The sequence below is a fragment of the Vanacampus margaritifer genome, chromosome 9 (genome assembly GCF_051991255.1).
Source record: "Vanacampus margaritifer isolate UIUO_Vmar chromosome 9, RoL_Vmar_1.0, whole genome shotgun sequence".
Lineage (NCBI taxonomy): Eukaryota > Metazoa > Chordata > Actinopteri > Syngnathiformes > Syngnathidae > Vanacampus > Vanacampus margaritifer.
This window is the reverse complement of record NC_135440.1, coordinates 9,063,098-9,090,743: the sequence shown is the minus strand read 5'-3', so window position 1 is coordinate 9,090,743 and position 27,646 is coordinate 9,063,098. Positions and strand designations below refer to the sequence as shown.

The 27,646-nt window shown below is 39.0% G+C and overlaps 1 protein-coding gene across 9 annotated transcripts in view; it reads right to left on the bottom strand.

Annotated features, from left to right (window-relative positions):
• The window catches only part of oxr1a (oxidation resistance 1a), a 163,966-nt gene that overhangs the window by 18,555 nt on the left and 117,765 nt on the right, over positions 1 to 27,646 (bottom strand). For 5 of the 9 annotated variants that reach the window (XM_077575837.1, XM_077575836.1, XM_077575835.1 and 2 more), the window contains 5 exons: positions 20,839 to 20,921; positions 12,961 to 13,068; positions 11,812 to 11,925; positions 2,458 to 2,610; positions 1,219 to 1,403 (listed from right to left, as the gene is read on the bottom strand). In XM_077575837.1, the coding sequence (XP_077431963.1) occupies positions 1,219 to 1,403; positions 2,458 to 2,610; positions 11,812 to 11,925; positions 12,961 to 13,068; positions 20,839 to 20,921 (643 nt within the window). Of the gene's footprint in view, positions 1 to 1,218; positions 1,404 to 2,457; positions 2,611 to 11,811; positions 11,926 to 12,960; positions 13,069 to 20,838; positions 20,922 to 21,223; positions 21,279 to 27,646 lie in introns of those variants that run through there. The other 4 variants (XM_077575842.1, XM_077575844.1, XM_077575843.1 and 1 more) reach the window with 3 other exon arrangements.

The window sequence follows — 27,646 nt, the reverse complement described above, 5'->3', positions numbered from 1 at the left end:
ATGTATGTCATTGGTGTCTTACTGTGCATATATATAAATATATAATTGGTATTATTACATTATGTATAGCGGAGATCCTGTAGTTACTGTCAAAGCATCACTAGATACATCATATAGGACAGAATCACACAATGCATTAAAAGAGGGAGAGTGAAAGAGACAGATTGCCAGCACAATGGACAGCAATTTCCAACCAGCTAAATGTAGCACTGGTCAGACCATGCTGCCAGCAGAGGAGGAAAAAAATAAAATTAAAAAATAAATAAAAGCAAAAGACTGGACAGGGTTCCAACACTATATTTATCCTTGCATAATTCTGTCTTGGACAGGCTTGTAACTTAAAAACAATCCAACTGAAGCAAGAGAAAAACAGACGATTCTGTGGGAGGAAACAACTGACTCCACAGAGGTGGCTAATTCCTTCTGTATACAGAGCAACAACCAAAGCGTAGGAAGGTGAAGGCATACTTAATTAACCCTGGTATAATTGCATTTTCATTCTTATTTTGGTAAACATGGAAAAAGAATTAAATTGTCAATTGGTTGCTGATGCAATCAGACTGTGGGTGCAACAAAAGAAATACATTGATTAGAATAATTTAGCTACATTTCCTCAGAGAAGGTCAGAGCTGGTGGTGATGTGAAACTGGGGGTGGCGGGGGGGGGGGTGTAAACCATAACAATGAGCATAGCAGTCACAAAACAGGGGACAGAATAGTGCCAATAGATACAAGTTTTAATTTAGTTATGACAAAAACAGGAACAAAGTAGTGTAAGGGAGGCCAAGTTCGGTCTTTGACAGCCACTATCTAGCCTGTTTTCCATGTTTCTCTCCACTAACACACCTGATTCATGATCAGGATTGTTATCAGGCTTCTGCAAAGCTTGCTGATGAGTTGATTATTAGCTTTAGCTGCGCTGAAGGACGGAGACATGGAAAACACGCTGAATAGTGGCTCCCGAGGACCGAACTCGGCCACCCCTGAAGTAGCGGCAAGTGGTATTTAAACATATGCGCTACATGACCTTTGACCTGTGCTAATATCAGTGGAGCTCTTAATAATATAAATGTCCCCCTATTTTTAAGAAAAAGAAAAAAAATGACTTCAGAGGTTCTTTTAAAAATAGGAAATAATCTCTGATGGAAGAAGAACCATTACATTTTGTTAATAAATAAATAAATACATGTTTTATCGATTCAGATATTAGTTGACTTACTCAGGCACAGTCTCTCTGATCTTGGGGTCGGTGATCTCTTTAAAGATGGCAGCAGATTGGACCTCTTCCAGAGGACACATGATACCATACTCCTCGCACCCATGGGCCTGAACCAGAGGGTCCATCCGGTGAGGATCAAACATGATGTTGTTGGGTGTCACCAGTAATACCCCACTTACTGAACCCTGAAAAAACGCAAAAGGAAGAAAATGGGAAATGTGAGGAGGGGTCAATTGTATAAATGTTCCAATACATAGAAAGTGAAAGTTAAATTTGATTTAACACTTAAGCTAATCAAAGCCCACTGTCACATGTACAACAGAGACCAGTTTGAAATTGCTACTGTTCTAACTCAAGTAGAAGTTATTGACTGCTGGTTCCTACCACTTAAATACATTCATTTGGAAGCCGAAAGTGAATCAGCAGTGGTTCAATATCATGGATCTTTATGTGTGTCTGGTGAGGAAAGCTGTCTCCGGCACGAATATGCTAACAGGCACCCAGCGGTTGACCGTTGATGGCTGAACTTTTTATAATTCATTGAAAGAATTCCACGTTGTTAGAATTAAAGGGGGCATATTATAGAAAATGTACTTTTTAATGTGTGTAGACCAATTGTTAGGTCTCTAACATCCATCAAGTGTGAACTTAAGCAACCACATAAATCTTCAGTTAAGTGCCTAGTTCTGAAAATGTGTCAGTAGATGAGCAGTTACCGCCAAATAACCACTGCTTAATTTTTTGCCATAAATGCTATATAATAACTTGCCTAAGGTGTATTTTTCTCTCTCTCTCTCTCTCTCTCTCTCTATATATATATATATACATACACTTACTATAAAAAAGACAGCTTGTAAATGAAGTGAATTTAATGCTTTAAAGGGATTCATGTAAACATTGTGCAGTAAGGTTGTATTCAAGATATGTGCTGTGTTAGAGAACAGTGATACTAGTTACTAGTTAGTTAGTGTCTGCCCTCAACCATTTTCTGGCTTTCTTAAAACAAAAATGTGTCTTTACTTCAAAATTGAGTACAGTATTGTGGACAACTCAACTGAAATCTCGAGTAAATGTAATTGTTGGATTACAAAATAAGACTGTACTGTGAACAAAATCTGTACTTTTCTCTTTTTTTACACTACGAATGAAAAAGTAAAGTACTTGAGATTTATTTCTTAAATATTTAAAGTGTATTATCTTTCATAACATCTTATCCCACTATAGATGAGACAGTCTTACCTTCCCATCAGTTATGTACTTGCAGTTGATCTTAAGGAACTTCTCTGTAAGGGCCTCTTCCTCCTCGGAGGTGGATGACACCACTCTGGATTGACGAAGGGCAGTAAACACTGGGGGGAGAACAGCCTCTGGTCTGGAGGGTCCATCTGAATCCTGTGAGCAGGGCGGGTGGAATAATGGACATCAATGGAATCATGGGTGCAAATGGTAAAGAAAAGGACATTAGTTATTTGTGAACTGGGTCTAATGAAATTCATTTGGAAGTGGGGGCCAAAACACACTGTATTCTGGTTAAAAAAAACAACTCATTCTGAAAATAAAGTCATATGATAATATGCACTGACAAACACGGAAGGTTTGTTCCACTTGGTAACACATGGTGTAACTAATTTGTGTCTTATTTGATCCTACTAATGCAGTTGAGTCTCTAAATACATTAACGGTGTATCTACAGGATAATGTTTTTCTGCCTCCAGTACATATGAAATTCAACACTTTAATTAGGTTAACATTTTTTAAACCAACACAGAAAAGACTAAACATCAAACAGAACATTTACTCAAATTCAATACAAAACTATTTAATAGCATTGTAGACAAGCTACGTATATACAGTAGGGGAGACTGGGACTTGATGTCACACTTATACGCTTTAATACTTCTTGGATTCAATTCATCCTATACCAGATGACACATGAAAGACCAAAGTGTCAGATACCTGTATATATTTTGTATTCATGTCATTTTCAAGTAATCAAATAGAGCATGTGAACATCGGGTAAGTTGTCTCACAATATGGTCTAAGATGTCCAACCGTATTTTTCAACGGATAAAACACGGACAAAATTGTTGCTGTTCTCCTTTTTTCCGTCTTTTTTTTATTTATTTTTTTTTACATAAAAGTGAACACTGAAATCCATTATTGGTCTTTAAATAAATCATTGAACATAGTCATTGAACAAACTAGCATAAAATATTATGCAACATGCACTGCATTAAAGACCTTGGTAAGTGGGGCTTCACTTTTATAGCGCTTCTCCATCCGAAAGGTATTTAAAGCGCTTAACATGGTCTCCTCATTTACCTACTGCTATAACTTGCTCATGGTACTCTTGACATGGTCACAAGGGCTGGGGATCAAACCCACAAATTCTGGGTTGAGAGACAACCAATCTACCACTGAGCCATGCAGCCCCCAAACATTTCCTCAGGAACTACTGGAATTTAGGCCATGGCTCTTAGCCTCAAATGCCTGTTTTACCTTCAATTATCCTTTAATCCTAAAAATTTAGGATTAAATTGAATTTCAAAAAAAGAAAGCATTGGCTCATCATGAAACATAAACCAGTCCTGAAATGTGGACACAATTCCAAACACAACTGGAAGATCCATATGTAAAACACACACACATTTGCCACGGCATTGCATTTTTATAGGCCTATTCTTTGTATGTCATGTGACAACTAACCCCAAAATGACTGAGACATTTTGCCCCAAGCTACCATGTTTGCCAATACTAGCTCTAGTAAAAGTTAGTTTAAGTTAAAACAGACCAATGATTGAGGACCTGCCTGAATCTCTCCTTTAACAACTCCACATGAATCACAAGCTATGATTTTATCTGGAGGTCGATTGTTTCAAAATATATAAAGTGTCAAAGTTAAAGTGTTAACTGATTAATCATGAAAATGATCGCATTAATCATGAATTAACTAATTAATTAATTGCACTATTAATTTTGACCATAGATTATCCTTTAGCGTGACAGTGGATGGCTACGTTTAAGGTAGCACAGGTTGTGTTTGAGCAATAAACATAATTACATTTAATAAATGTTTGCGTATCACATTTAGAATATTTGTTCATGTCAAAATATTGGGGTAATTTTTATTCCATTTTAAATTATGCAAGTAATTAACTGATTAGAAAAAGAGTGTACCCCAAAATGTTGAAGACGTCCTCATAACATAAATGTCAAAAGAATGAACACATAACCGGTGCTTTGAAATTTGGCGGGAATTTTTTTTGGATAAAAAAACGTTTTTTGTTAAGCGATTAATTGTGATTAATCAAAATTCTAAGATGTGATTGATCTGATTTAAAAATGCAACTGTTTGACAGCTCTAATATAAAGTTGGGTTGTGCAAATCTCATCTCACATGCATGCCCAAGCAACTAGCACAATTCGTAACAAACAAAGCAAACGTATGAAAAAATGTTGAAAGTGTAATTTCTCATTATTACATTAGTTGGCCTAATTGTTGCTACGTCTCTATGACATCAAACTGTAATTCTGCAATTTGGCACAATTGGTGTGTCTATTGAGCTGAAATAGAAGGTAAGTTGTGTTTTTCTTGTTTCTATACATCTTCTGTGACACAGGGAGACAGTGACTGAGGCCTGTCTGAATTAATTGCCCAACGACAAACCTCTAAGCACCATTTTGGAAGCTGTAATCGAATGACTAAACAACTGTTAAGATTGCTGTGAAAAACTGTGGAAAGAAGAGTGACAGTTGGCAGTATAGGGAAGACATTAAAGTGCCTTGAAAATGAAGCAGAAATAGAGAGAGCAGTTAGCAGAGCAAAGACAACCCCCAAGGCCAAACCATTTTAATTTGAATCAGTCCCAAATTGTTCAACTTGATAGATATGCATCTCCTGCACATGCCAGTGTTTTGATTTATACATCATCCCATCCATCCATTTTCTTAACCGCCTGTCCTCACAAGGGTCGCGAGGGCCCTGGAGCCTATCCCAGCTGGCTTCGGGCAGTAGTAGGCAGGGTACACCCTGAACTGGTTGCCAGCCAATCACAGTTTATACATCATTCACTGACAAATTAAGAAGAAAAGGCCTGTAATTTTACCACAAGTGAACCTAAATGATTGTTTCCACACCATAATGCTGCACAAAAAAATTTAATTAAAACAATGGGATCTCCCCAACATGCCACCACAAGACATGCCAAGTCTTCACGACATGAAACAGGGCCACTTTATCATGAACTTGATCATGACACAAATGGCAAGAAAGTAAATACATTTATGTATCAAAAGTGGGGAAAAAAATCACAGAGGGCTACATTTGTCTTCGTTGATCCTTCTGGCAGACTACATCCTAGTTCACAAAAAAGGACGCAAGATGTTAAGAATAGATACATGGGCTTTAAGAACATAACTGGATAGATTAGCTGATGCCAGAAAGAGACGAGGAATAATGGGATAACAACGGCAAACAGACTTACCACATGGAGATAATATTAGCAACTGACAAAAAAAAAAAAAAAAAAAACGCAATTAGAAGAAAGACTGGAAAACCCCTTGCTAAAGAAAGCAGATTCTAGGTTAGGGTCAGAGTACAGGTACTGCACATTACTGTACAAACGCTAAATATGGAAGGGGGCAGTTAAATCTTCGAAGAAAGGAAAATGAGCACATTTTAGTAGAACTGATTTAATCAGGTTGTAAAGATGAATGATTGCAGAATACACACTTAATATCACGACTGTGACCAAAATGATCACAGCTATCAATGTTATCACAATGCTGTTCAAATATGAAATTGATGTCACTTCATGTCTGCTGCCAGGTTTGTCTATTGTGTTGAATTATTACTTGTGCATCTGATTTCTTCTGCTATACTTGACTCGCTTCTTATTTTTCTTTGCTTCTTCTGTTTAATGTATAAGAACTAGTGCTGTCAAAGTTAAAGCATTAACTGATTAATTAATCATAAAAAAATATCGCATTAATCATGAATTAATGCAGATTAATCGCACTATTAGTTTTGACCATAGATTATCCTTTAGCGTGACAGCGGATGGCTACATTTAAGGTAGCACAGGTTGTTTGAGCAATAAACATAATTACATGCATTAAAGTACAGCATTTAATAAATGGAAACTTGATATAATATTCAAAAGTCCAATGGTTTAAACTGTTACTGTTTTATCCGTATCTTCAACTATCAACAACAAGTTTCTCAAATGTCCCACCATCATCAATGCCACAGGTCCCAAAGTGGCTTGCAGGTACAGGATAGGGGAAGAGCCAACATTTTGCATTCTGGGATGGGGCAAAATCCATTGATAACTCAAAAATGGCAAGCACCAAGACATTTATCCAAATCCTTGTTATGAATGTGCAAGACCTCCAAAAAGTTTTCCAGTATTCCTTTTGACATTATCTGACAAAATGACACATCAAAAACGTGATTTACACTTGGCAGTGATATGAAAGGGACCATAAAAAAATAACCTCCTTGGTCGAGGAGGAAAATAAAGCGTGCTCGGTGTGAGGACAAAGAACAAAAAAACAGTAAAGGAGGACTGAGAGCAGTGTGTGGGAGTTCTCGTCAAGGGGGATTTGGACCAGTAGGGGAGGGCGTCAAGAGCCAGAGGAGAAGATCTGGAGAGTCATAGCCCTTAGCAACTGTCTACTGTTCTACTGACACTAACCCACGCATCTCCCTCTCATTGTCTCCTGGTGCAGTCAACAAACAGCCTGCGGATACTGACCCACACAGACATAGTGATAGTGCAGCACAGACTGTGGCAGTCGGTAAAAGACGCAGTGGGGCCTGGCCACCCCCTACAACCACAACAAGCTTTCAGCAACCAGAAAATACAAGGGGAAAAATAAAACTGCTCTAAAATACAAATAAGATGCATTAACATGTATTGGGACAGATAGTGTTAAATCTCTGATCTGAGAGGGCGGCTAGTGACGATAGTTTTGCAAACTGAAGACCAAGTGTTCCAGATGAGGTCGAGGACTGTCTGCGTTTTACTGGCTTGTTATCCACTTATAGTGAACCCACCTCACCTACACAACTGCAGTTCTTGGCTCCACTTCACTAGCAAGTCACTTCCTAATGACTCATTCAAACTGGTGCACCATGTCCATGGTTAAATATAAAAGAGAGCAAGATTTTGCACCTCGAAAAACAAGACAGGCAAACCTGCCAGCAGAAAAATTGTTTGCAGTCCAAATTACCAAGCACACACCTGGAATGAAAGAAGCCTTTGCAGATGTCAAAACATGTCTTTGCTTATGGGCAAGCTTAACCAACATTGACTTCTATCCTGTGTAATTAAACCTGCCAGACTTCAGAAGAGGCTTGTAAATGTTTTGAAGGCTAAAATCTTTCACATCAATTATAAAATATATCCCATCTTATTTAGTAGCTCTAAGCCTGTTTGGTTACTCCCTTGGTCATTCAATTCACCACTTAACCATGATGACAAAACACCAGAACAAATGGATCTGAAATGAAATGAACAAGATGTGCTTGAACTGCAGACTTTCAACTTGAATTTGAGGCTATTTACATCCAAATCAGGTGAATAATGTAGGAATTAACAGTTTGTATATCTATCTCCCACTTTATAAGAGACCAAAATGCAATGGGCCAATTGGCTATTCAGCAGTCCGATGGACAGGTGGGCATCTAATGCTTCCCAGACAGTGTCAAAAAGCTTGTCTGAATTGCAGGTCATGGGTCTTGTAATAGATACTCAAAAAAAGACAATTTAAAACAACCAAGAATGGCTAACAGCAAAACATTTGACTATTCTGAAGTAGTCTTCTATGATCTCTAATCTAAATTCTATTGTACATCAGTGGAAGGAGTTGAAAGACGACGTCTAGAGAACCTTCAAACTTGAGACAACTGGAGCAGCTCATGCTCATGAAGAATGGGCCAAAATACCTGTTTGGAGGTGCAGAAGTCTAATTGAACATTACAAAAAATAATTTGCTTCCAGTAATTGCTTCAAAAAGTTGTGCCACAAAATAGTAAGGTAAGGGTACCATCATTTTTGTGCAGGCCCGTTTCAAGGGTTTAAAAAATAAATAAATAAATCTGTTGAACCACAATCCAAAAGCAATCTCTGATTTTCAACAGTTAATTTTCATTATTTGTATGTATTTATTATTATTTGTGTCACATTCAAGCTAATTCAATGACCATTGTCAGTTCTTCTGTGTGCACACATGAACAAATGTATATAACTGCATGGTAACATAAGGATGACGAGGGCATGCCATCCCTCACAGACGACCAGCGAGCCATGTATGCCAACAAAATGGTGTCTGCCAAATAATCCAATGACAGCAAGGCTCGCAGATACAAGTCAACCAGTTCTCCATGAGTGCACAACATGCACAGCTCGCCAATGATCCATGCCTGCAAGATGTGCTGTTTTTAGCTGCCAATACCAACAGGCCGGGAGACACCATGCTACTGAGTTGCTACAATTGGCCTTTAGTTCAATGAAATAAACATGTTGTGTACGCACCAGTATATAATAACTGCCACCCACATACACAAGAAACAAACAAAACCCAGACCTTTCTTCACCCAGAAATAATACTACAAAATATTACAAATGAGTATGCTGTCCCCTCTGGTGTGTACTCTTTAACCTGACAGTAGGAGTATTGTGACAAGTAGTTGACCGATGACCTAAACAAGTACAGTAGACGTCAGTAAAGTAAATTCAAACAGAAGCAAAACTCCAGCTATCAGCTAAAGGCCAACACTAGTGTCTCCTCTACTAGCATGGTGCAGCTAGCATGTGCAACATATTCAACCCTGAGAGTTAAATGTCTTTTGGTCCCCCAGAATATGCTACATAAATCATTTTTTTATCATTTATTATATTTAAAGAGTAAACTATTTATACAGGCAAATCTAAAACATTTTTAAAGGCTTCTACTATTCATTACATTTAGCTATTTATGGCGGGTCTTGGTCCCTAAGACCTGTAAATAGCGAGGGTTGATTGCGTGTGTGTATGTATGTTTATGTATATTCAGTTACTGCTGAAATTGTGTTGCTTTATGGTTTAAGATGAAAGCAATAATGATGCTAATTTCATCATTAACCTTATGCACAGCTATACAGGTTTAGCCACCGCAAATTGGCCAACACAATTTGCCTCATGGTTGAAAGGTTGATGAAGCATATTGAACATGCTAAATTAACCAATTTAAATGTACTCCTTCCAGGATTTTGCAACTGAGTAGAAATTCTCAATATTGCATATTATTTCAGGCAAACGCACAAAATGAGTTATTTTCAAGTGCACTGTAATGATGTGGGAAAAGTGATGCTTATTAGGTTTTACAGAGCTAACTTGACAGGGCTGTTTAAATAAAAATAGATAAAAATGGGTGTATTTCATTAAACAGTAACGATATTCTCGCCTAACCACTGAAAGAGAAATTGCGGACGGATTTATGCTTATAAGTACATCACATTCCACGTCATGCCACATCAGTCATAATTACATGCAAATCTTTATTTGCACTGTCCCAATTTTAAATAAATAAATAAATAAAACTCATTCATGAGCAATGGAGTTGTGCACGTGCCAGCGATTTTGAGCCAATCGCTCAACTCTGTATTAGCGCAACTTTTCAGATTTATGATGTATGTCTAACATTATGGTTGTTTTTCTAGCATAAGATGACGGTCCCCTTTAATAAATGGCATGGCGAACATTCCTTTTAATTAAACAACACACCCACATCGGGCTTGTGTGTTTGTTCATGCAGGAATATCCTCTAGGGCAACTCAACGGCACCACTGCAATAGACCAAGTGCCTGCAGGCACAACCTTGGCTACCTCTTAGGGTGTGTTCACATTTCTAGTCCTGGCTCACTTATCAGTCACGGGGATTATCCAAACATATCCAAGGCATTCTCATTTCAAATACTGTAGTTTCTCTGAACCCTGCGGTGTCACTATTTTCACATTGACAACCAAATAAGAGGCATCTGAAAGAGTTTCTTTTCAGAGCACTTGTATTAATGTGTTGTATTATTTTTGCTGCATTCACTATACATTTTAAAGCAGTACTCTCAAAATTATAAACGGCAAAGCCCAGAACAGCTTACAATTAAAATGTAGGCCAAAAAATAGAAACTCGGAAGTTTATTTAAAGTTCTTCCTGAAATCACATGAAGGTTTTTACCAAATAAACTCAATTTGTCACATAGAGAAAAGCTCCCTAATAGCTGATCGTCTATGAGAGCAAGCTCTACCGTTTATTAGTTAGTCTAAATATCTGGCATGGCATGGCATCACTTTACAGTAAAAAGCGTAATTTCTCTGCATTTATAGCTGTTCAGTCTACCTTCATGTGGAGCAGTGGATGAGACAATAATGATGATGGAGACAGCATTGCTCATTTTCTTACCAAGTTGCAAAAGGAGACATTCTCTATTGACATTGGGGTATTTTCTCCCGTGTGCGTGAGTCAGAAAGGTGCGCAGCTGCGCACTATTTTGGCTGCGCAGATTGTCCCCTCAATCTAACACTTTCGTATATAAGCATAATGATGTAGAAAGTGTCCACAAAGTTTTTAAAATATAGTACTTTCACAGAGGTCCGTGTACTAAGAGGCTAGTGTAGTCCTAACCAGGTCTTGTTGAATGAACTGATGAAGCCTGCTGGGATGAGAGATCAAACGAAACGTCTTCTCAGACAACCAGAACAATCTAGCTGCGGTCAATTCAATCCGCTGAGAATGAAATGACTTCGATGAATGACAATAGTCAAAGGCCTGTGTCAAGACTTTCATTTCAAAATCTAATAAACAAAAATAACATTTTGACTGGCATTTTGAAGGCATATCATGCAAGTCCTCTAATTAAAAGCAAAAGTGGAACAAATTCAGTTTTCCACTAAGTGCAAGGATAAACAAGGAATATATTTGTCTTCAAATAATGAATGCGGAACACTACATACATACGCCATCCTGTTCTTGAAAAACACAAGTCTATTTTATATTTGGATCTGTCCTTGGAATTAAAGGCCCCTCCTATGTTTTTGTGTCCTTAAGAACATCATTCTAAAATTTGACATTTATGATCAGTACTGGTGAATAGGCTGTTGTAATGCTGGCGACAAGAGGTTTGTGTTCCACTGTTATCGCGTGCCTTCGGGTTAACACTATTCCTTGTCATTGTCTTGTCAACTTATAGGGCGTTATCTTGTTTATCGACAGTTGGCAGTGTACACGTACAATACAAGGATACGCAAGGCAGCTGTCAGCATAAATCAGTTGTATGGTAACACAAAAATTTACAGTGAGCATTTTCTCAAATTAATTTAAACGTGTTTGTATTATCACCACTCAAAAATGTACACAAGTTATCTTTTTTGTTAACTGAACTCTCTGTTAGATGGATAGAGTTTTAAAAAAACATTTTAACAATATTGGGATATTGATAATCTTGATAATTTGTGTTACTATATGTGGTTTGTGATGACATTTTCATACTGTTCAGGGTGACCAATACTTCCATTATGTACGGAATTGTGCGATAAGGTGTGGTCAACATACCGTCACCTTCTCTAAATCAGCTTCTGAGGAGGTGGGAGACAGAGGGCTGATGGGACTGAGGGAGGGAGAGCTTCCAACACTGGAGACGTACTCGGGATCAGGAACATACAAAACCTGCAAACAAAATACATGTCTGTGTTTACACAGACATTGCCTTTGCGCAGACATGCATGCACACCACAAGTACTGCACATGCCGAAGGGTAGATCAGGAAGGATATCTGAATGTATAAATACAGCGTACCTACCGGTATATGCTTTACAAGATGAAAATGACAAAAATAACTAAAATGAATTATGTCAAAAATCATTTTACCGGGATGTCAGTATTACAATAAATTTATTGTTGGAATGTCTGGATAGATACTCAGTCATCCAGGTTATGGCTATTTAAGGTTATTTTGTTTGCAAACGTTGAATTCAGGCAAATGGATTATTATTTGTTTAAGATGTTTCACCTTAAATGTGAGTGTATGTATGGTAGTGCTAATGCTAGCCAAGATAATGCCACACATGATTGCACTGCCATACAGCTTTCCTCTTTTGCACTCTTTTTGTACTATTTCACTTGCTCATTTATGCATGTATCGATTCTGCAACCATTCACTCCGCACCACGGACTTAAAGAGGCTGGCAAAGGGCACCAGATACCGGTTTTGAGTGGCTTCATTACTCGCATTACATAGACGACAGCGAGACCGGCATACCAAGTCTTTATCTCTCCAAAGCAAGCTCTTTGGTGTGCTCGTCGGTTTTAAGCTCCAGTGATTCTGCATTGGAGAAAAACTATATTCGTAAAAGCATGCTAGTTTATGTCCATCCTATAAGACTTCTTTCATAACTTGAGCTTTTAGTTAGGAGAGTAACCATCCATTTCTGAGCCAAGGCAACTATTTTGCATTAGAAAAGTTATCTTAACGCCTTCCCAATCGAAAGGTGAATGATTAAACAGGGGCAGCATGTAACATGATTCCTTAAGTCACAACATTAATACTTTAGCAATAAAATAAAGAAAAAAGGCGTGTGAAATGTTTACATTGAGAGGACCTATTATGACAGTTAGTGAATGGCTGCAGTCACAAGGCTGATTGAGGACAGTGATAAAGGCGGTGCTAAAAATAATGATGACGGCATACACGGCGGTTCACACCTGTCCAGGCACAACTGCCCGGGAGAACAGCTTGTTCAGCTGAACCAGCTCGTTGGGTGTGGTGTCAAACTTGAGTGCAATGCTGTTCAATGTGTCCCGAGATTCCACCTGGACCAAGAGAGAGGACAGGAAAATCACACACTCGCTTCTTTTTAGGGGATTCCCAAAAAGATGAACAGACTTTAGTTTGTGACACAGATGAGAAATGGCTCATGAGAGGTAGAGGGAAAAGCAATGTGACACAGATGAGAAATGGCTCATGAGAGGTAGAGGGAAAAGCAATGGTGACAATCTACACGGTGTAGATGTTAAGATTGGCTTGTTTTCTTTAGAGAGCTTCAGTTTGCAATTAGGCAAGTTGCTCAACAGCAATTATTTCCCAGTTACTGGCAAAAATATGCACTGACATGTCACAGCAACATCAGTTCTGTGGTGCTACTCATAACACATCCAAATTCATATGAAAAGGAAAATTGGAAAAAGGAAAAGGAATGTGTTAGGGTTAAACACATAAAATATTTATCAGCATTGCAATGAAAACTAGAGCTTGCCCAAGCTTAGGCTTAGGGCAATTATTAGCAGTAAATTGAATCATTGTGGGCTGCACAAAGCTCACAAAATACCCCAAATATACTATATACTGGTGAATTTATACATCCGATTCTTACTTGCACACACCACACACACATTCACCAGTAATATACCTTAAGCCTTAAGGCTTAAATGTCAACTTGTTGTTGACATTTGGTTCAATTTGGTTTTCATGTCCAATATCAAATTAATGCGGGAGACATGTCATTTATGTAAAATGTGTTTTGGCAGCGAATGGAGATCTCCTTCTCAACAACTGTTTTCATTGCTTTTTTAGCTTTTTGACTTTTTTTCCTTTTACTTCTTACAACCTAACTCATTTTATATAGCGTGTTCACATTTTAAAACATTTCTGAACTTTCTATTCCCTTGAATATGAACAAATTAATATTAAGGCTTCAAAGAATAATTCAACCACAAAGTTATTAAAATATGTACTTTGCATTGACATTCCAACAATGCACACTGCACACACACATCGGACAATTTCCTATAATTCATACTTTTTTCTTCAAAGTTTGTAACAGATATTTACTTGAGTAAAATCTTGGAATTAATGTAAAAATCATCAGACAGAAAGTATATTTAGAATAAAAAACAGTTCTAATAGCTTTCTTTGATCCTTGAATAAAATACAGCTGTTATATACAAAATGATCAAAACGGACTCAAATCTACAGGCCATCTTTCTTTCTCATAGAAACAATTCCCGGAACTTCCTTTGCAGGGTATTTTACTGTGAGACGATATGCCAAAGACGTACAACTAATTGAATTTGGCTTTGTAAAGTGCAAAAATAACTTGAGATTTCTCCAACAAACATCAAGTAAAACTGAAAATAAAATAACCTACAGTCCGTGTTTAAACCGTCTTTGCGACAATGACTTTTGGCTGTAGGTTTTAGGCCATAACAGGAAGTAAATAAAAAGTTAACCGAGTTTTTTTTATTTATTAAAGCTATAAAGAGTTGCGGCTAAGTTTGAACTGCTAGCTTCCACGGCTAGTGAGTGCTTGAGTGAGCAGCAACGCTCTGGCAGAAGCTGCGTGTTGTCAAACATAGATCGCAATTATCTGGCAATTATTGATGTTAGTTTTCAAATTATTGAGTAATGTGACTCATGATTATTATTCTTTAAACCCGTAAAACCACATTACGGCCATAATGAGGTAGCGTTCAGAGATTTCCGTAACAAAATACAGACGATGCCTAATAGTTGGCAGCTCTACAGTTATGACTATTTGATGATCAGTTGTTCAAAAACATCATTTGCTTAGAATGTCATACTTAGCTGCATCAAAGGGTCTAAACAAATGTCCTCATGATTCTTTTGGTTAATTGAATCATACAGACTTGCCTTCACCCAGAGAGTAGCCAGTGCACCCTGCAATGACCCAGGTGCATTTGCTTGTCTCCACCAGTTAAGCACCCTACAGCAGAGAGGTGTTGCAAGCGCCTAACCCAATGAATTGCCCAGTGGGAGGATCTACTAGCCAAATATGCCCGTCAAAAATGTGTCTCAGATTAAAAAGTGTGCTCAAGAACCACACAGGCATAGCGATTGCCCAATTAGGACATGTTAATGGTCATTTGTTTTAGTGCAACAGTCTTGTGAACACGGTTTCATATAGAGGTTGTGTGTGTGTTTGTGCTTGTACATGTGTATAAGCAATATTTTCCATGTGAGCGCCACGAGTTAGACATGACTGATTATTTCCAGACAAATATTCTTGCACAAAAACTGTAGGAAGAAATAGGTAGTAAAAGCGGAACAATTGTAGACAAGCAACAACACAATCATTGTGCTGTCTCACATGCTGTGATTGAGATCTCATTTAGGGCTTCCCAAAGAGACACAGCAAGTCCAATATAAATACGGAGGAGGGAAAACAAATCCTGTTCAAAGGTCAGGAATTGTTAGAAAACACTATGACTTACTAAAGGTTTGTGTGTTCAAAAACAGGTGCAAACTAAAAGAGACATATTGTCAGCAATAATATTTTAGATCTTGTGAATGAGCCAGTCACCTATGGAAAAAAAACTCCTTTCAACTGTGCATTTCCTTGTATCTGGGCTATTTCAGCACACTGTGGCAATTGTATGGCTGTCACCTCTCACAGAGCAGTTTTTCAAGCGGGTGGCCCGAAGTTTTAAACGCAGTGGCACTAACTGGATGGGCAAATGGGGCATGTAAAAAAAAAAAAAAAAACATGGCTTTTATGTTTTTGCTGGCTCAACCTAAATTACTGGAGGGAAGCATTTTTTTCCTGAAAGTCAGTATTTTTTGAAAATGTACATTCGTTTTCGACTAACGCTTTCAATGGCATAATTTCAAGCTTTATTTTGTACATGCGATGCTCTTCCAGATGTTTCATGATGAAAACCGTCAGCGCCACACTAAACCACACAACCCTCTTCAGGGTCCGACAATAACTGTGGCACGGCTCCAGGCCACCAATACAAATTTCATAAATAAATGTGGTGAAATCAGAATGTGCTTGCTTTTTTTAATATCTAATATTCCAAATTTTAAAAGAGTTTTATCCACTGAAATTGATCAACTGCCTTTGCTGTTTTTACCCATGTTGTTGTGCACATTAGATCATCCCCATTCAGTGACGCATTGTGAATTTCATACACGTGTGCATTTTGGCCACTGAGTCTACATGCGTCACTATTTCATCCACTGGTAGGTCTACATTTCCTTACAAACTATATTTTGATACCGACACCTCAAAAAAAAAAAAAGAAAAGAAAAGAAAAAAAAGACAGGCTGACAAATATGAGGTAAAGTTGCACAGACATCTTATCCAGGTCTGGTCTGGAAATTAATCTTCTCATGAAGCCATTACGGAGCTGCATTGAGACATACATTTAATTAAAATGTGCTTGTAAATGTTATGTATGGAAGACACAGTGCTGTAGCTTTTCTTGCTGTGTATGGTATGCCAAGGAAAATGGTTCAATATTTGATTTGCTTTGCTTGTTAAATTTGAAAATATAGTAGGCCTATTTAGTTCTCATTTTCAAATCCATCTATTGTTCCATCTATCTAAATGCAAGTTCAGACACAGGCACTTGAAATTTACGGTATATACGTTAAGTAAAAAATGCGGGGAATTATTAAAAATTCTAAAACGGCAAACAAGCTCATGCTAAATATCGTATTTTATATTTTAACATTGGTTTAATATGCTGTTTACCGAAACAAATACAAAGTCATTGTGGCGATACACTTATTTGAAAGTTACAAGCAAATATTTTACATGTATATTAAATTCCCTTGAGCATTAAATGTCACTAAATTACGATTATAGCACCTATTTTATTTAGTTGAACATTAACGTGATGTCCATGGTGCTGAGCAACTTTTTTATATGAAGCAACCTAAGAGTTCCATAATGTCGAAGCCTTTCATACAGAAAGCTTCACCATAGCATTGATTTGATTCTCTATTGGTGTTTTTTGCTACTGTCTAGAACTATTTATTTTTAGCTTCACAGCCTCATTGATGCACAGCACAGAACTAATCTATATGTATAGGACACTCATCTTTACATATGAGGTCACATACTTCACAACTATCAGATAAATAACACATTATATAAGAAATGTTTGTTTGTTTCTGCACAAAAACATTATTCTACAGTTGTATACAACGTGGCAGTTACTGGTCCATGTATCAAACAGCTCTTACAACAGGAGGTCAGTCAATACTGATAAAAATATCTGGTGTCCAGCAAAGTCAATATGGATAAAATCGGTAAGTGGGGCACTTTTGGTGCCTGCACAGAGAAAGAAAGGGAAAAAAAAGGTCAATAAATTTATAATAAGATTTCAATTTTCCATTGGCTTTACTAATAAAGGCATGGAATCTTGGCAACCCAACTGGCTTCATGTTTCAAATCACGGTTAATATGACACTGATGGGACACCAACAAAACTTAAAGATGAGGCAATTGATTGCATGCATCTGTAGTCATCTTTCACCAAATTAAGTGTGAGGGGACATGTGACCCATTGATAAAGACCAGTCAAGGGAATGAGAGAGGGGCGTAAGTGGAAAAGAGAAAATAACCATCGGAATGTTAGCATCTAATGACGCCTATAGTTTTATACTCTGGAATAGGGATGTCCTATTGAGTATTCCATCAATTATTCAGGTAATCAATATATCAGGATCAATAATAGGCATTGCTAGTCATGCAAATAAATAATTAAGCTTCCTGTTAGGGTGCCAACTGCCAACATTCTTGTGGCAGCCGTCTTTAAAATGACTAACGCCTAACTAATGGTCACCCTGCTGAAAGGTTAAGTTTATGATTTGAAAAATGGCATTCGGTTAGTAAGCCAAAGACTAATGGCTCTCTTTCAGACTCTGTTGCCATCTCAGTAGGAACATTAAGTTGGAGTATCAGTGCAAGGAGAGCAAGGGCATTACCATAAGCAACAATCAGTGAATCGTGCTGGAAATAAAGTTGAATGTACAATTTAATCACCCATAATGGTATATATAAGAAGCCATTGCTCTTAATTTTATGATGGATGAATCCAAACGTTGGCATGACAGTTGCCATGGTGATTTTGTCATGACTGAATGGCATGATGTTCTGTACAACTACATCTTTGCTGTTCCAAGTGCAGATCTAATTTTAGAGCTCTACAAGTCACAACATTGTGTCCCTTTCAAGGGGATTCCATCATGGATGTCTCCTTGTGTCAGATTAAAAGGCCTGTCTGTGCTTTGATAGTCCCCAGAACAAATTACAAGCACAAAGACCGACAAGCCAAGACACACAAAAGAAAGAGCAATCAAATGACAGCGCAAGCGGCTGATTTAATTTCAAATGCCATCCTGCTTGTGTTAGAATTATAGTGTCACCATCAAGTGAAATACTTTGAATCCCCGTATTTTGAATTCTTGCTGTCTGCAATTAAGTAACTTATTCAACAAGCAGCAAGGCTGTGATGGAATCATTCTGGGAGGGTACATCTGGAGCTTAATCTGGAATCAAAATTTAGAATAAACTGTGGCTATATGATTAAAAAGAAACATGTGACACAGACTGGGCCACATACAATGTTGTGAGTGGGTTGCCAAAAGTTAAGCTCAAGCCTAGAAAATTAAAACGATGGTAGAATGTTTATGTGACTTATTTTCAAAGTCATAAACTGTTTGAATTATGTTGACTTCTGAATTGTAACACTGCAGTGTAATTTTAGAGAGCTAGTTTATAGCAGACATGCTTATACAATTTGGATTATAAGCAATATCAAATAATTCAATGACAACATGCAGTCAATGCTCGGACAGGCAACAATGCCAATAATACAATGGATGCCCTTCAGTTTTGCTGCCACCATCTTCCACAAAATGAATGTAGAGCTTTAAAGTAATGTAATCGTCTTCCCAACTGATTATCTGGGAGACAAAGCACATTCTAATTCTAGTAAAAATGCAACTTGGCAGCAAACCTATAGTGACCATGGTGCTGATGTAACATACATGTCCTTTCTGGACGTCATTTAGTTTGACTTTGAGAGGTCTTCATTTCTGGCAGACGATGGCTAGAGAGAGAACCTCCATGTGCAGCTCTTTGCCTTACTTGCGTCTGCATCTTTCTGTCTCTTCATCCATCTCTATTGTTCCCGCAGACTTCAAACACTTTTTAATTGGATGCAGGTCAGCCAATAGGTGGAAACGACTGAATGGACTGGTGTTATCAGTGTCTAGGCAGATGGTCTGTAGCTGCTCAGGTTATTTCTCAATAAGAAAAAAAGGGGTAGAAAAAGAAGCCCATGTGTGAGGTAAAGGGTGAAGGAGGGGGAGGAAGATGGCATCGATAAGGAGGCATAAGAGGAAACCCACCATTTTCCTGTAGAAGCTGGGAGATAGATTATGAAGTTATCTACTGGAGAGCAAAATTGGGAAACGCAGCCAGCTGGCCCCTCGGCACAGGAGATGAGTTTAAGATAAAGCTGTTCCTCAAACACTGTCACAAGTGTCCATCGCAATACAAGCGAGGCTGCAAGGCATAACGCCTTGTTTATGTGCCTTTTAAACACTTTTTTTTCTGGCCTCATGGTGCATGCTGCATGTCCGGCTGCAGGAAACAACCATTGGTAGTGCACAATCCATCCATCACACTATCAGCAACCAGTAAGGGCTGTAATAGGGACGAACGTGTACAAAAGAAAAGAGTGATTGCTGACAAGAATAGGGTGACATCTGGTGGGATTCAGGTATAAATCATTTTCTTATCCAAAATGTAACATTACACGTCTCCTTTTCTGCTTGATGACTAAATACACCAGTATATATTTTTGCGTTGCCATGACACAGTGCTTTTTTCCACAAACTGCTATAAAATCCTTTGCAAGGTAAACATGCCTTGTCAATCATCAGGTCTAGAATGACTGACAAGTTAGGGAGGTGTTGTTGAAGATGGGGGAAGGGAGCAGATCCCCATTACCTGAAGAAACACGTTCAAACAGCCAAAGAAACATATGGACTGAAGTGTGAGAGCAAATAAAGTCGAGTGTGCCATGCTTTTGCGCTCCTCCTCTCTCTTCAGCAGACAGACACAGTGATCCTACTCCTCACTGTTGCCACGGAGAGGGGTGAGAAAAATCTGTCTGACTGCAGCTGCATTTGGGGGTCATTTCAAGAACACCAAGCAAAGCAGGGTCTAGCTCTATTTTCAGTTTGTGCCACTAGAACATGAGATACCCACAAACACTTCACTAGCCATCTCCTAAACGACAGCCAAATCGATAGAAATGACAATGCAATTGGAAGGTCATTCACAAGCACAGCTAGGTCTGTGGTGGAATGCTGCCGATATGTGGGACAGAGAGAATGGGAAAACCAATACCATTCTGCCTGTCTGAATGTGATCCGTCTAGAGAAATACACAAAACTAAAAATCATCGTCCCTTGCCTTTTAGATGTGAGGATGTAGTTGTACGATAAGTCGTTTAACACAGCGCCCACAATTGTTAAGTCAGTGTTTTCCTCGAATGTCGGCACAAAAACACACATATAGTTTGAGGCTGAAGTACACGTGTTGCACATGCAAAAAACGAAATTACGTCTTGTCCTCACGAATGAGCTACCAAGCATGGTTAGACACACATAAACATCCCCTACAAAGCTAGTGAGAGCAACAGAAATCACCACCAGCTGACGCACACACGGAGCAGCTGCAGAACCATGCAAGCAGAAACTGGTCATACCCACTAAACAGCATTACACAAACGAAGAGCTTGTTTATTTGGTGTGCTACTCACAGGATATTCGATGGTCCCTTTGGGTCTCTGGAACGACATGCGCCTCCCATCCTTCTTCTCTGGGGTCTTCTTCTGGCCGGTATCTGTAAGCAGGCGAGGCAAGGTACGCATTACATTCATGTTCCTCTCTCCCCAGCTTGTCACAAGCTGCCGTTTCCCAGCCCCGTGGGTAGACAGCTCATTCGTCAACAGTGAGGGAGCCAGCCAGCCAGCGATGTGAGCTGTGCGCGCCCGACAGCCTTTTCTCTCCCTCCCTCTCTCTCTTTGCTTCTCGCTCTGCTTCTACAATCATGCTCTCACACGCTGTCCTCCTCTGCCACTCTCTCTTTTTTTTTCTCCTCCTAGATCATCATGCAGAGCAATGACAGCTGTTGAAAGCGTTCACCTTGCCTTCTTCCCGCTACTGCCTCTCATGGCAGAGACCAGGCTGACCTCCAACAGTGCGTCACTCTGGATGCGAAGATGGGAAGACTTACAGGAGAGGAAGACGTTGGGAAGTGAGATTAGTCAAGATAAATATGACGAGGAAGGACTGGGGGTGGATAAGAGATGGGAGGGCTCAGTGCTGCATCTAACTAATAATGGGGGATGTTTTGTGGAATGGAGACACATGAGGGAGGGCGATGATATAAGCGCATAGTTTTAGTTGTCTTGTTGTTTTGGGATTTGCGAGAAGCACCAGCAAATGTGATGGGAAGAGACACATGAAACTGAAGAGTGAGTGGTTGCAGGTGACTTTTGATGGACAACAAAAGTCTCATGAATGGAAATTATGTCTGGATATGGTGATGTGAATGGGTGGAGAAATGTACGGCTACTGTTAATGTTGACATACAGGGTGGGAGGCAAGAGAGTGGATGGAATACTTAGTCATTACTTGAAAGAGAAAGGAACAGAGATAAAACAACTGCGGGAATAAAACTCTTGGGAGGTCCTAAGAAAAAAAAAGTGTCCCACCTTCATCTTTAACTTGGGGCTGAAAACAAGAGGCAAAGGGAAATAAATATGGCATCACTGTCTGATGAAAATCTGTGTCTGCTTCGTGGCATCCATCATTTCCTTTTTGTAATCTTGATACTGAGTCTAAATGACCAATAGAAATATTACATTATGCAAATAAAACATACCAGCACAACTGGCTGCTAGGTGTCCTTCAAATTATGTATGCACAGTCTCACTCCCTCATTTACAACTGCTGTGAATTTGCTTTAATACACCCAACTGCATGCTAACTATTACAACTGACATGGCATGCATTGGTTTTCACTGGGTACTCCAGGTTTCTGCAACATTACAAAAAAATTAAGTGTTTAATTGTAGACTAAACTGCTTATAAATGCCTATGATGTCCAACCATAAAGCTGGAGAAGTTTTAACTACGTTCCACCAACATGACTAAGGATTGCTGCCAGGACAAACACCAGCATGGCCACTTGGACTTAATGTCTCCCACCTCACTAGGAATGTGGTTAAAGTTATGCTGGAAATGGAAGTTGACACTCCTTCTGACAGGTGATTCTGCCAGACGTTCGCAGTAGACCGTGCCACATGTCCCGCAGTAGAACAAGGGAGTCCCCAACGGGAGCGCACTCCAGCCCTCCCTCCGATGACTCCAAAAAGGTCAGGTACGCGGTAGGAGGGAACATTTTGGAAAATAATACAATTGAGATTTTTTCTCATCAAAATGGAGATTCCAATTTAATATGTGATTGTTTTTTTTGTTTTTTTACAGGTCCTTTTTTAAATGATTCAACAAAGGCAAGCTTTATCTACAAAAAAATTACAGGCGCAAACTTACTAAATAAATACTTTGACGTGCAGTCTTGTAAGCGTTTACCACAACAACAAAATTCTGTGTGGCATTATGCATAGACTAAAAAGTAATAAATCTCAAACTAAATTGCAGATTACAACAATAACGCAACAAATCTGTGCCTTTACCACTTCAATATATGTGTGTTTCATGAAACGTGATATGTGTAATGCACTGAACTTTGAGAGACAGATAAGTAAACAAAAAGTAAACAAAATATACATATATATAAAAATTCAAGCTTACCGATCTCCAGTCGCAAAAACACTCTTAAGTGTAGTAAAAGTAGGATTAACATCATAACATCTTACGAATTAAAAACTGAGAAGTGTGGCGCTTCACCAGTTAAATGAGTAGTAACAGCCTTTCGTCTCTGTTCAGTTTCATTCATGAAATTGGACGGCCACACAGACAAATTTATCCTCTTAATATGTGACCACTACCATTTTCAAATCGTGCGTAAATCATTGATTTATCAAAATCCACGCACTTGAATTTGCGCGTACAAATTTAGAACCTTCTCTCGGTCCATACATACGCACAAATGATGGATTAGCTTTTGAAAAAAAAAAAACCCATCAAACACATATTTTACCCACGATGCACAATATATTATATCAATGCTAATAATTTAACACTAATTTCTTAAATTGTGGATTTGCTAATTAGCTATACAAAATGACCATGAGAAGGGCACTTGTCACTTCTGCTCTTGTTCCGTTCGAGTGCATGTATGTGCGTATGTACAGTACTACAGTTTAAGAGTGCATCTACTGTGCTGTTTGTCTGTTGGCAGCTGTCACTCAAGAGCAGGCTGCTCAAGTACGCTTTGATTGTGCACCCTGAAATCCATCGAGCTGCTTGCAACCGTATACTATATGTATTCTAACAGCTAGTGCATTCATGCATTGTTTGTTCATTCGGCTAATAATCAATTTTTTCTATGCATGTTTTGTGTACAGCATTCTCCACTTAAACCTTGAAATTGTGAATGTTTTGGAGCCTTCTATCCCCCTCGTGCCCCCCAAAAAAGTTATAGATTTGTTTCAACCATTTAAACCTCATCTTATTAGCTGAGATGTGTCAATGCCCTTTTGAGGGCAAATAGGTATGTGGGTTATACAAATGTGAGCGCTGCTGGCACAGCACGTGCCATCATTTATAGAATGAATTCCGATTCTGATCAACATACTGTACAGAACAGTGGTAAAAAAAAAAATGGTCGTGAATCAAGATGGTGATTTCTGCATATACGCTCAAATTGTATGTAAAGTACGAACATTCCTATGTAATCATGAGTGAATGAGGCCAGTGGGGAGTTGTTTTTTTAACTTGTAAAAGATCAAACAATTCAAATATTTGACTCAAGGACTTGTGAGATGGAAAACTCAACAAAATTTACGCACACCAAGTGTGGCAGTTTTAATTAAAGCGCTAATGTGTTGGCCTGCTCTGAACCCCGCTGCTCCACTTCCAACCAGTGAAAACGCAGCCTTTGCAATTAGCAAATCGCGTATCATATTACGATAATCGTTCGTCCTTAGTATTAAAGAGTTGCTGTTTGGCGCACAGGCACAAACAACAGGCAAGACCTGTCCCCCCCCCCACCCAAGGTTGGAGAGAGGATATCCTCTTGCTCACCTAACATACTGTACAGGAACCGAGGCCAGGGTTATCAAGTATCCCAACAACTACTTGCTGGTCTTCCACTAAGGGTAACTCCAGAGTGAAAGAGAATTCAACTCCTTTCAGAAGGACGACCACAGAGGTGACATTTCACATCTCCCTAGAGTCAGCTTCTGTAATAGGGGATCGTACTGCCAGGGTCACCGACTCGCCGCCTTCAGCCACTTCACTGCAAGGGCCTATCAGGGACTGTGGGCAGGCCCGTTGGCCGTACTTTGCCCAGGTCAGGCCTACAGGTATTCTGGGTATAAGACATATGTTGTGTGAAAGAGAATAATAGCTCTTCATCAACAGATGCAAAGAAGATATTTACACATGGTGAGGGCGTTATTGGCTTAAAACTAAACCTCACCATTTAATTTACACATGCGGCTGAGCACAACATGGCATACATTCTATTCAACTACACAGAATCTACGGTTAGGATCTAATATCCTCTATAAGCCATCTTTTTGACTCTTCCTCATGGTTGTTTCTTGTGAGCCATCTGCATTCAGGGACATATTGAAAGTTTTAATTTTTCGTCAACCAAGGTTTTGTTGTCAATAGTGTGATGGAGTGAATTCCAATTTGTCTTAAGTCCACAGTCTAGGGGTGTCAAACTCAATAGCACAGGCACTGAAATGCCAAAGCACCCTTTAGATGGTGGGATGAACAGCATTAACATTTTTGAATAAACTAAACGTGAACTTTTTGGAACACAATTTTTAATCAAAACAAACAGAAAATGCCATTTCTGGAGAAATATGGAAACGTGGAATGCTACTAAATGATAGATATTCATCAACGTGGAATGATGTGGAATGCAATGGAATGGCATGAACAAGCTAAAGAAGTAATTTTTTTTAATGTATTAATTTTAAGTTTTTATCTTTAGCATTGTGGCGTAAGTCTAAGAGATAAGGTCACAAGTTGCTATTCTTTCAAATAAAACAAGAGTGCAAACAATAGTGCAAACTATTTTATTGTTGTTTCCCGCAAAGCGTGATTTACATTTTCATTAATGGCTTCAACTACAAAAACACACAGTCAAGTGTGAGAGGAATGAATGAATGCTCAATGCCTTGCACGGACAATGAAAGAGTTGGTGTGTATCACAAAACACAAGGCTGCCAATGTGTGACCTCATGCCTCTCTGTGTGTGTGTGTGTGTGGAGTCATATGATCCAATGTACGGTGGTCAATATTTATTAAATTGATTTATCCTTAAATTTCTTCAGAGTAAGGAACAGCAAGCCAACATTGGTTTCTTTTTGTTTTTCATATTGCTGAAGAGGAATCATGGTTGCTATATTTACAGTTGTCATACTCCGTACAGTACATAGCAATGACAAAATAAGCACGGGGGAGCATGAGAATAAACACCAAGATGACTAACATTACCTCATGGTCTGATAGAATATACAAGCAGCAGATTCTCCTCTGCTCCCTTGTTTTTCCTGCCTGCTGGTTATGTATCCCACCCTAGTTGTTATTTTTAGATTAGCAGTTGGGGAGTCAAAAGCTCTCTCTCGGCCACAGTCACAAGGCACAGGTGTTGTACTAACACTGGTTAACACTTAATCATGACTAACATTTGTGTTGCCTAGAAGAGGTCTGCAAACAAAAATCATGTGGCTTGTTAAAGATTGTATTTTGTAGCCATTAGCCACTCCAGGTCAATTACCTTTTATACTGAGTAATTATTATTGTTAACGTGACGCAATATTACTACTGTTATTTATGCCACTATACAATTGATACTAGTGTGAGTTGTGTTGCTTGATAAAAAATGTAACTGTATTCCGTTACAGTTACATGTAGTTACAGAAAAAACATGTAATCAAATTACAGGTACATTTATTAAAAATGGGGATTACTCCGAGGGATTACAATTTCTACAATGAGAGAGAGAGAGAGAGAGAGAGAGAGAGAGAGAGAGAGAGAGAGAGAGAGAGAGAGAGAGAGAGAGAGAGAGAGAGAGAGAGAGAGAGAGAGAGAGAGAGAGAGAGAGTGTACTAATGTGAGAGGGACCGTGCTACTGAAGCTTACATGCGGGGAGGTGGGGACGAACTGACGAATCGTGTCCTCCGATCGCGGGCAGTTTAAAAAAGCTTCACAGACGGGTGGGGGAAATGGCGAACGGCATTCACTGTTTGGAACTTACTCGGCTTGCTGTAGGAACGAAAGTTTGAGCTGAGAGTCCAGCGGTATGCCATGCGCTGCAGCTTTTTGCTAGCCACTAGCCTTCCAAACAAATCTTACTTCCACCAATTCGCTATTTAAACATCATACACAATACATACACGGCTAAACTTGTGACTAGGATAAAAGTTCATTTTGCAATTGATGTCACGCATCGTCACCCATCCATCCATGCATCCATCCATCCATCTATCTATCTATGTTCCGTTATGTAAATTCATATTGCACATATTTGTCTGACCACTTTCTTTTTTTACTTGACATAGTTAGCACAAAGGTAATTACAATAATAAAGAAATTAAAAAACATTATCACAACAGTCAAGAGCCGACTACTGAGAGCGTCAAATTTCCTGCAGCACAGATAAGCCAAGAGGGTCGGGTGTGTGTCTTGCCCTTCCGCTGAGCCCCTGAGACTGACTCACCGAACCTCAGGGGTTCGATCGAACCCAGGTTAAAAACCACAAGAATGGTTGTTTGTCTATATATGCCCTATGATTGGCTGGCGACCAGTCCAGGGTTTCGCCTGCTTCTTGTGCATCTGGGATAGGCTCCAAGCTCACCCACGACCCTAGTGTGTACAGTATTACGGGTACAGCAAACGGATGGCGCTTTGAATGCCATCACTTTGTGCAGAGGGTTAAATACTATTATTGATTTACTTAGCTAACAGCATACAGCTTCACTTATGACTATGTAATGTGCTTTGTGAACATGTAAACATGTTTTGTCATCAATGTCGAGTGTCATCAGATTCGGGAGTGTTCCAGTTCCAGAGGCACTCCACCTCCCGTCGCTTCCCATCGATGATGACGGCCAACTTTCGCCAAGTATACAATGACGCGGAGCTTCTAATAAGTACAAGGACTGAGCACAGACTGATGCACGTTTACGTCCATCGATTGAGGTGAGTACAGACGCCAGACAGTCCCTCTTATTTCGTGTTTTTAGGCTTCGCGTCGTCAAGCACTCGGCGAAAGTTGGCCGTCATCAACGACGGGAAGTGCCCAGCTCTAAATGTATGCATGTATGTATTAGGACATCTTGTCCATGTTTTAGATTTTTAAATAAAAACAATGAACAATGACGATTTGGGGATGGGAGTTAATAAGAAACTTTAAAAATT